The sequence below is a fragment of the Gasterosteus aculeatus genome, chromosome 1 (assembly GCF_964276395.1).
Source record: "Gasterosteus aculeatus chromosome 1, fGasAcu3.hap1.1, whole genome shotgun sequence".
NCBI lineage: Eukaryota > Metazoa > Chordata > Actinopteri > Perciformes > Gasterosteidae > Gasterosteus > Gasterosteus aculeatus.
In genome coordinates this window covers 8,443,321-8,454,207 of record NC_135688.1, presented here as the reverse complement: position 1 = coordinate 8,454,207, position 10,887 = coordinate 8,443,321, and the positions used below count along the sequence as shown (strand labels likewise).

The 10,887-nt window shown below is 44.6% G+C and overlaps 1 protein-coding gene across 1 annotated transcript; it reads left to right on the top strand.

Annotated features, from left to right (window-relative positions):
* The first annotated feature begins 436 nt into the window (after positions 1-436).
* Positions 437-10,386, top strand: ccdc92ba (coiled-coil domain containing 92Ba). Its single transcript, XM_040189543.2, has 4 exons — positions 437-895; positions 1,231-1,371; positions 3,880-3,927; positions 6,833-10,386. Exons 2-4 carry the CDS (start codon positions 1,239-1,241, stop codon positions 7,564-7,566), a joined length of 915 nt encoding a protein of 304 aa, XP_040045477.2. The 5' UTR covers positions 437-895; positions 1,231-1,238; the 3' UTR covers positions 7,567-10,386.
* Positions 10,387-10,887: the final 501 nt, after the last annotated feature.

The following is a 10,887-nucleotide window of genomic DNA, read 5'->3' as shown; positions in this document are numbered from 1 at the left end:
ATTGAATCACTTTGATCAGAAATATAGATTTAAAAACCCAGATGCAACGTTTTTTGACTGAATTTCCTGAACCCGTCACCACCTTGTTATGAGCTTCTATTTACTTCTGCACATGAGGAGCTGCTAAATTAAACCTCAGATGTAATCTTTCACAGAGCTGTCCTCCATGCACTTAATCAGACGACTCCACCTGTGAATGAAGATAATAAAGACAACAGTGGAATCCCCGAGACGCCCCCGAGGAGGTCCGCGGCCCTCAAGATGAGAACCCTTACAGCAGCCAATGTCCATGATGCAGAAAGCCCACAAATCAATCACTTAGTATACAATCAGAAACTAAACAGTTTCTGTGTTTGGTCGCACTTTTTTATCGCTTTTGTTTCTTTATTATTGTTTTTATTCAAACCCACCCCCTCGCTTTGCATCGATCCCCCCTCAAACAGAACGACGTATCGCTGTTGTTTCGGGGGGGTGGGGGGGGGCGGCCCCTCCAATCAGCTGTCCCGCTCGCGCTGTCGTACGATCCTCTCGCGTGTTCTGCACCCGGCGGAGCTTGTTTTCAACGCTCAGCCTTTCCAGTCCGACACCGACGCGCTCGCGATCCGTCCCGGATGCGGGCGAGGAGCGGTTCCGCCGGAGCGACGCCAGCGCCGCGCCGCGCCGCGCGTCGTCGTGGTGGTTTCGCATTTTTTTTACGCAGCGGTCCCTCCTCTGCGTCCTCTGAATCAAAACGTGGACGCACGCAGATGAAGATCGCTCTCGGATGGGAATGTGTTTGAGGCATCTGGACCAGCCCTGGAGACCAGCATGCGCGGATTGGAGGTCGTTTTTTATAACGCTCGAGAATCAGATTTGGTAGATTTGGAATTTTTTTGCATTTGACGCGCATCAAAAGGTAAGCAGACCCATTTGCGTCGGCTTAAGGTCAACCGCAAAGGCTTTGTTGTTTAATGCAGTTGCATGCTGACTTGAAGCATGTTTTCTGCTGATTTCTGTGGTCATCAATAACCTATTTATAGCCACCACGTGACCTCAGTTCAGAACTTCCCTCTCCCAGTGGCTGACATAAGCAATGTTCTCAGTATGGGAAAGTGACATTCATCACTTCACGCGTTACAGTGTAATATGAAGTTGATTTTGAGTTTTTTGGAGAGCGAGGACGTGATGGATGCAGGTTGGTGGAACATGTATTAATCCCGTCCTTCTGTTTTCCTCCCTGTCTCCCTCCAGACTCAGCCATGGCTGACGAGAGCAGGCTGTCTCAGCAGATTGGGAGTGTGGAGAGAAGCGTGGTGTTCCTCCGGCAGGAGCACCTCACTTTACTCCACGGCCTCCACCTGGAGATCCTCTCCCTGCAGAAACGGTGCTCAGGTGAGGGACTGTGTGTGCATGAGGGTAATAGCAAAGGAACCATCCCAGAGAAGAAGATATACAGAGATTTTACTGGCTAGATGTATTTTGGGATAATGAGTTGTTTACACTTAATGATATGAAGTTAGAGCTTTAGAAGCTCTAATCTGATCTGAAGCTCATTTGACAAACTACATGATCAATATTTCATTTTCAAAGGAACGTAAGCCACTTTAGTGCAGCTATTGTCATTTTTTGGTAGAGAAGCTAAACGTTGTGCACACAGGCCTCATTGTTCATATGATGTGTGTGTGTCTGCACCAATCAATGCCAGACAATGACCACATGGTGATGTCATGCTACAATTCCCGTAGATTGCATCATTTCCTGTTTCGGGCCTAATGAATATACCGTCCATTTAATTAAGCAAACCGGTGCACATGATCAAACACAAACCTGCACGCGCACGAGCACACGCACACACATTTGTGTTACTGTGATTGGAAGGATGCTCTCTTTGAATTCATTAATTCCCTGGAAGCTTTCCTTTTTCTATCCGTGAATATGAATAATTAAGCTGGTGTAGGGGAGGGGGGCAGATTTGACTCCTCAACGTGAAGCAGAATCTCCCTATTTCACTAACTACAAACACACACACACATGCATGTACATAAGCCACATATTGCACACACACAATACCGTGCATCCCCAGAGAGATGATATTAAACGTATCCGTCACGGCTAATCCATAGATCCCATATCTTCAGTAGTCTATATGAACGGGATTGTTGAGGGGAGAGGGGGGATGGATATGACCAGTTGTGTAGAAAACCACCCCTTCTGTCACTTTGTAGCTCTGCTGCACAATCACATCTGTTCAATTAAGCTGTGTGTGTGTGTGTGTGTGTGTGTGTTCTGTGTGTGTGTGCGTGTGTGTTTATAATACTATTGAAAAAGATGAATAGATGAAACAAGACAATGTGGTAAAATGCAGCGGCATTTTAATGGAACTACGTAATTGTAGCAGCAGACTTGAAGTTTTGTGACTGTTTGTTTTAAATCTGTCGTGTTTAAAAACGAAGTGCTGGTTTCTGAGAACTAGGCGCAATTCATATCCAAAAATAAGGACACACTGTGCCTTTTCCTGACCCGTGTTCCTTCACCTCAATGGAGAACATCATGAAGTAGAAGACAACCACGGTGCTTACAGAGATGTTTCTCTTTTCTTTTAGAAACTGTAGGAAAACACTCAAACTAATTTCTGTACAGGCAACGATGGAATATCTCCTCTCCCGACAGTCGCTGAGGCGAAAAGCTTTTGCTGAAGATGTTAAATAATATGATTATAGTTACCGTAGCTTTCATAAAATCCAGTCCCAGGGATCTATGAGCATCAGAAAACCAACAAGAATATTTCTGAAAGAATCATCCTCACTGTAACAAACTCTTCAGGTCGTGGTTACGCTAAAATGTTGACAGCATGTTTAACTTGCAGTCCTTCCCTCAGTTCTTCAGTCGGCTTTCACATGTGTAAACTGAGAGGGCGACGGGGTCGGCTGTGACGCCATATGCCGATGTGTGTTTGCTGCCAGCACGCTAATGTGCCACCTGGAAGGATGCGTCAAGGTTGAGCTGTTGAGGCGGCCGCGCGTGTTAGCTGTGACTTTGCACCGCTGCACCTCGTCAGTAAACTCTCATTGTCATCACCTTAAAGGCTCTTACGCATCGCTCTCCTTGAACAAAGAGCGCCATCAACTTTTGCCCTTTTTGTTTTTGAAAAACACTGCTTTTTTTTCGATCAATCAGGTGCGTCTTCTTGGAAATGCGCTTGTGCAAAATTCAAGGTCGGACCGTGAATCAAAAAACCTTGGATGCCGAGTGAGGCTGGAGGAGATGCGCCTAATCGACAAAGCATTACACACACTGGATGCTGCAATGTGCTGAGCTCATCATTTCCATTGTTTTACTGTTGCTTCAAGACATAGTTCCTAGAGCGGACTTCCTGAGGTTAAATCAAGTTCATCAGTGATTCTGGCGTGAGGATATTGATGAGATCTGTCTTTCCCTCTTCATGCTGGCGGGCGTCTTGTAGCTACTTCCTGCAGAGGGGAGCAGAAAGGGTGAGACTGAAAGAGGAGAGAAAAGCAACAAATAAGACGCTGTTTCAAATTATATCAAGGAAACATCCGTGTAAGCGAGCGTTATTCGCGTTGATGTGACGGCCATTAAACTAGTTCACGATCGTCACTCGTGGCTGATTACGCAGTCACATATTTCTGGCTGTGGAAAATTTTAAATAGGACAAATCCAAGCCACGTTCACCCAGAGACGTCGTTCTGTGTTTCACAGCGTGCTGAAAGCTGAGTGTGGAAATTATCCCGCTGTTCGGCCGCCCTGGATGACAAACGGAAAATAAGACATTTCACCGCCATAGAGCCTCTTTACTTGAGCGATATCATTTCATGTTTTTTATATAACCATGTGTGTATATTTAACAGCTGTTCCCTGTGGTTTTGTCTTCTCTTTCAGAGTTGACCAGTGATCTGAAGGTGAAGCCTCCAGGCAGAAGCCAAATAGGTATGTCTAAAAAAAAAAGAAGAAAAAAAAAATCAACACATTCTTGAATAAGTTCTCCGTCCGCACGGGAGACATATTTCCATCTCCTTGGACTCGTTTGTCCCAATCCGCCCTCCTCTGCCTCTACCTCGCTGTTGATCTTTGCAGGGCCGTTGGTGGTGTCTGAATGCTGGGATGCGTGGGCAACCATTTTATAATAGTGAACGAGATTCCAGCAGGGGAAGTCAAAAGACTGAGTAAATGGGTGTGTGTTTGGGGGGGAGGTGAGGGAGGAGGAGGGAGGGGTGGTGAGGTCTCGTTTAGCGGCATTACTCAAGACATTAGACCCCATCTCTTCTTCCAGGACAAGTCACCCCCCCTCCCCCCCGCCCCCCCCCCCCCCCCCCCCCCCCGATCCATCAATACAGCCGGGCCTCTGTTCCCCTCCCAGCCCGACAAATTGATCCATCCTCTCTTGTTTTGTCCCGGAGGAGGTGTCCACTTACAAGACTTTCCTGAGAACCAGAGAGATGTAGAGCCGAGGAAAACAAGAGCGGTACTGCGAGGCAGCGAGGAGAACGATTAAGGGGAAAAGACAAGGCAGCAGGATGCGGTCAGCTGCAGACACTGAGGAGGAGGAGGAGGAGGAGGAGGAGGAGGAGGAGGAAGAGGAGGAAGGATATGAAGATCACATTAGATACTTTAGTCTATAGTTAGCATAAGAGCTCAACCTGGGAGTGGTGATGTAATGTGTGGCAGAAAACCTGAGACTGATCGGCCCTCAGAGGATTATTTCTGGAGTACTGAGGGAGAAGAAGGCGATTGGGGGAATGTACGGAGATACTAGAGGAAAAGAAAATGAATGGATGAAATATGACTAAAAATGATCAAGGGCAGAAGATAATAGAGAAATGTAGAGCAAGTGAAGAATGTAGATCATAAAACAGTAAGATATGCCACCTTTTAGGTGTAATATGCAGGATCCATAGCTTTATATAGCATCATCTATAGAAAGAAATCGGTAAACGCTTTTATCTTTGTTAGCACACTGTTAGCCATCAACATGTAGCAATCTGAGAAAATCAAAATACTTTCAACCTCATCTCTAGCACCTTTAAACTCAAACGTATGTTTTTCTATCAACGTATGAAGCCCCTTGTTACGTTTCAGCTGAGATGGATTCAAGGCTTTGCAGGTTTAAGACTCACCAAACCTCCCGCCCCGCTTTGGGATTCTGCTCCCCTGCAAAGCTGACCTAATTCTGTGGGCAGGGGCAGCAGGGGGGGGCCTCTGTGGATGAGCTGCTTCCCCTCTAGCAAACTGCTGCTCAGTCGGCCCGGATGTTGCTGCATTGGCTTTTGATTGATACCTGCCTCCCCTCAAGGGGATTTCACTAGAAAGAAAGAGCAACAGAAGCAAAAGAAAAAACAACAATAAGCAGGTTGAAGTTCCAAATGAGAAGAGGCCTTAAGTAGCATTAGTAGTATTTTTTTGTTTTGTTTGTTCTATCTCTCACAAATCAGCGCTATTGATGTTTTCTAATTTAGTTCAGATCAGATTACTGTCACGGTGTGGTTCACGTCCTGTCTTATTTTGTAGTTTTCTGCCACTCGTGTCCCCGGGTAACTTCACTTCCTGCCTTGTCCCGTCATCCCCTGTGATTGTCTGATAGTTTCCACCTGTGTTCAATCACCTGCACCTCCATAGTGTATTTAAGCCGTGTGTCTCTTGTGTCACTTGTCGCGTCATTGTCGAAAGTCCTGAATTGTCTCTCGTTCCTGGCTGCCTTTTTTCCCCCCTGGTACCTGTATGCGTCTTGGCCATTTTGTGTTGGAGTTTATGACTATTAAAGTCTTTTTTGGTAAAGTCTGCATCTTGAGTCCTGCCTTCCCCGCATCCCTGACAGAATGACGCGACAAGAGACACACGGCTTAAATACACTAGGGAGGTGCAGGTGATTGAACACAGGAGGAAACTATCAGACTATCACAGGGGATGACAGGACCAGGCAGGAAGTTACCCGGGGGCACGAGTGGCAGAAAACTACAAAATAAGACAGGACGTGAACCACACCGTGACAATTACAAGGTGCATATAGAGTGAGTTATGTATTAGTGGTGCAGCGTGAATAACTTGTTATTGGTGGTTAAAGAAGAGTAATTTTCTCTCTCCAGTATGTAAATCCTGCTAATTGGTTTATGTTACGATCTCCACCTCTTGCATATTGTCATTTTCATTTAGCTATTGAAAATGAAATAGCAGGGAGGAAACCCTTTCCACATATGTGTGCCATTTCTAGCTTTCGGCTCTAAAGCCACCACACTGTGCCATTAGAGGATTACATTCACGGGACTTTGAGAGTAGACGGTTGATTCCTGAATACTCAGGTCATGAACTGCTCTCGTATCTATTCACTGAGTGGATCTGGGCAATGTGCCTACACGGTCATATGTGCGGCAGATCAGAGCTTCTGTGTCCCAACAAATAAGTAATCCGCCTGGTTGTTAATGCACAATGTGTACTAAATACACTACGTGTGTATATGCTGTGTGTGTTTTATCTATACAGTACAGGCTGACACCATCAATGTTGCGATGATATTCTACGGTGGAATATTGGTGCTTTCACAAAATATTAACAAGATGTTTTTTTAGAGAAATAATCATCAGCAATGTGGACATGATGAAAGGGGTCAGTAAGTAAAGGCAAATACCAAAACAGTCCACAACATTCTATAATCTTACTGCAGTTTTTAATGCCTCCAAAAAGGGCTGAGTGCAAAATTTATTGATATATTCATTTTGCCCAGCGCTATTTGCAGCAATGCTTTATATGCTAAAACACAGTTGTATATAAAAGCTGTTTGACTCTGTTCAACCTCCTGCAGGTGTCTAACCTTTGCATTCCCGGTGCGTCTCTGTGTCAGAGTTACAGGAGGAAGAGGAGCTCCTGGAGGACCGCTGTTGGGACGCGGAGGGCCGTCTGGCCGAGCAGGAGTGCTCCATCGGGGAGCTCCGCGTGGAGCTGACCCACAAAGGGGCTTTGGTCGGAGCCCTCCGAGCCAATCTCAAGGAGAAGGAGCGCCACTTCCTGGAGGAGCTCAAGCGCCGCAGCCACTGTTCCACCATCCTTAACACGGAGCTGCAGAAACAAACGGAGGCCGCGGCGTACCTCTCCTTCCAGCTGCACGCTGCCAGGCAGAAGCTGCACCACCAGCGGATGCAACAGAGGCAGGGGCTCCTCGCCCGGGGCCACAGCCAGGGAGGGGCTCATTACGGTGCCGAGCAGAACTCCGTTCCTCCGCAGCCGCCGTCGGGAGGCGCCCCTTCCTCTCCCGCGGTCAAACCCAAGCGCAAGGGCGCCCGGGCGTCCTCCAGGGCGGAGCGGGCCCGCGAGTGCGTCCCCTTGGAGAAGGTGACGGGCCCCGCGGAGCCCACGGCCATGCCGGACCCCGCTCTCTTCCTCCACCCTCGAAGGCACAGGGCCCGCTCCCGGCACACTGCGGCACAGAGACAGCCGCCGCCGGGCCCGGAGAAAGGCGATGAGGAGGAGGAGGAGGAGGGAGAGAGAGAAGGTGGAGAGGGGCCGGTGCAGCCTCTGGGTGCCCGGGCCAGACTGATGTCAGCAGGGGCCACTGCTGCTGAGACGAAGGCAGAGTAGCGACCACTGTGAGCTGCACTTTTAACGACGATCGTCGTTCTCTTCTGTTGTCTGCTGCACCTTTACTGAATTGATGGCAGAGACTGGTTTTAACTATTGAGTTATACTTATACTTAGTCACTTTTTTTATCAAGGACTTTGATATAACCTTAAATTACTATGAGAACTTTAAGCCAATCTTAAATGAAGGTACATGTTGTTGTTACACATGCTCGATATGTTGCCGGGCCTCTATTTCAAAGAAAGCCTTCCGTCCGAACCTGCTAAACATGAAAAAGCATCCTGAGATAACGTCTGTTATCGTTTGCCGCTGTATAAATTCAATTGAAATGGGAAATTGAGATATGACTGTGAATGGCGGCAGCCTTTTTAAGAGCCGATATGTCGTGTAACCCAATCACCTGCGAGCTTTCAAGGCCAACCATAAACCAACCACGTGACCAAACGTTTCGCTGGCTGAGAAACAGCTGAAAATGGAGTGGAGTCCTCCACGTTCCTGTGACTTGTTACAATTACAATTTGAATACAAACCTAACTAACCAGAAACAATAAGCTCCAGTAATGTAATGGTTTGTTGGAATTTTATTCTGTGACTACTCCTTTAAAGGAAATTCTCATATGTAATTGGCAAGGAGGAGGACTTTTTAAAACATTTGATAAAGACGAAGGCGTGGTGCCAATTTCCGTTTTTTAATTTTTTTACTTTAACCTCAACTGGTTATCTGGTTAATGTAAAGCCAGAGGGCAATGCTTCATGCGACTAGTTTTGCAGGTAACCCTTTAACACAAATATAGGAGCAATATTTGTTGAATTTGTCCCTCTATTCTTTCAAATCACATTGCAGTTGCATCCAAGTAATTGCAATCGGAAATATTTTTTCAGAATAAGGCAGCCCCATCTCTTATGTTTGCCGTAAGGTTTTATTGATTATTTGATACATTTTTAGAAATCTAAGAAGAGAATGCACACCATCATAGCCTAGGTGTGTTTCCATGTCAGCAAAAAGTGACTGAGAACATGACTGCTGTTTTTTGTGTGTTTTCAACTCTTTGCATTTTTCTTCCTTTTCCATTTTACACAAATTCCATCGTCACATGAAAAGGCGGTGACTGTGGACTGTAAACGATGAGACCGTGCGCGCGCGCGTGTGTGTGTGTGTGTCGTGTGTTGTTTCCTGTTATCACAACACATGCCCACAGTGGCCCCTAGCGTTAAAAAAGAGCCAATAGCAACTTAAAAAAAGAAGATGAAATTAAGTAGATTTTAATGTAGGACATCTTTTTAAAGTTATTACTTCATTACTGTACGCAATTGTAATAACTGCCTTATAATAGAGGAGCTGTGTATGTAAGAAATGCTGTGTGTACACAAACAACAGGGCAAACACAAATACTGAAGTATTGTGTGCTTTTGTTTTAGAATCACTTTTATAAGACTCTCTAGGATTTGATTACAAAGGTTTACTGTATACGCCGTGGCACCTCAGTTATTTTCGATTCAAAGTTGTGTCACAGTTGATTTATACTTGAGCCATGACTGAGCTTCAGTGTCTTTGAAACGAGCCTTCCTGTAAGACTGGACTTCATTGTGATAAGTCGCTGTGAGGTTTTTATTGCCGCTACTCATCAGAAGTTTAGCATTATATTTTAACAGTATATCCTCAATAAAGCAATATAGCAATATATTTATATAATAATAATAGGTCACATTAGCCGGTTTATGAAGTGTTTAACTTTGGATTTTCAAACTGTTGAGCTCTGTATGTTTTGCTTAGAATTTTTCTGAATTGTTTTTGTTGATTGTCACAAAATCTTAACATGATTAATCATTATGTTGTAGTTTAAAGAAGGCGAATCCAAGTGAGGAATCAATGCTGCACACAAAGGAGCACTGAGCAAAGGGGCGTATTGTTATGCCACATGAGACTGAGAGTTAAAATGAACTAAACTTGTCTTCTCTTTAGCGTAAATGCAAATGTGACGAGGGTTTTCGTTAAGCCATTAGCATGTCAGTGCACTATTCTTCCTCAAGTTTTATGAGACAGCTGGGGACAAAAGAACAAAGCTGTCTGGTCGAAAAAACATAATTTCCCCAACAGGAATCCTGAAAGACTGTTAGACCTCATGACCTCGTCACTACACATGCAGATAGATGAAACTCTTCACCCACCTCTCATTAGACAAGTTAACATCACACCACTTCTCACAGATGCTCTACGCTACGCTGGTATTATGTAACTTGGATAAATCAAAATACTGGTTGCTGTATACAGCTGCAAAGACTGTTTACTTGTTTGTCTGCTTTGAGAGAAAATGCTAATGAGCCAAAGAGGCCCACCACTAATATTAACGTTAAGATTAATGGTGTGATGCCTTAATGAAGATGTCTTTTCATAAATATTTCAACTAAAAGGAATAAATCTCAAACGCCTGATTTGCTTTTGCCACTTTTCCCATCATACCACAGCTCATCTCCCAACATAGCAGCGCAGTAGATAGTTTACTCACACCTGCAGGAAATGTCTTCCATCTCTCTAGACGCCTTTATAATAACTCTAATCCTCATAGTAATGATGAAAACAAATGTCAACAGCTTCTTGTCCAGGTGTTAAAGTCAAATCAGTTTTGTTTTGCATTATAAAGACACACGTCAGTGGACATAGTCTGACGCATCTTGTTTGACATGTGATGTGGTCCCCAGCAATAACGCGGTGTGGTTCCCCACACAGGGATGCTGTTGACTGATTACCGCATATACTGTGTTAGCTTTCTTTGGTGATCTCCTGTACACATAATTGAAATAAAATATAGGATTGTCTAGTCTATTCTCATTATTGATGCTTGAAAGTTTACCAGAGAAAACCTGATTTGAAAGAAGTAGACAATAAATTGAATAAATTAATCTATTATTTCCCATTTATGTCAAATAGGGCTTTATAGTTATGTCATCCATTTTATTAAATAATACGTTTGTGTTGTTGGGAGTCTATAATATCACCTGCATCTATCAGGGAAGCTTCAGAAAATGTGTATTATACATAACAAAAGCATTGTTGAATCTGCAGTAGTTCAGTGTGAATGATAGAGCACTACTGTAGCAAGTATGCACAGTTTAGCATGCAAGTGAAAGGCTTAAAATCTTTCTGAGGAAGCTCTCAGGACTAATTCTCTCAGTATTCTTTATAAGAGACGTAGCTTTAATCTCACAGAAGACTCGTCTCTTGGTACCGTTTTCTGCACCATTGGTTCTTTATTACCTTTCAAGCCCAAATCAGCTCTTTGTTTGGCAAAGAGGATTTCTCTGTACCTTTCATAATATGT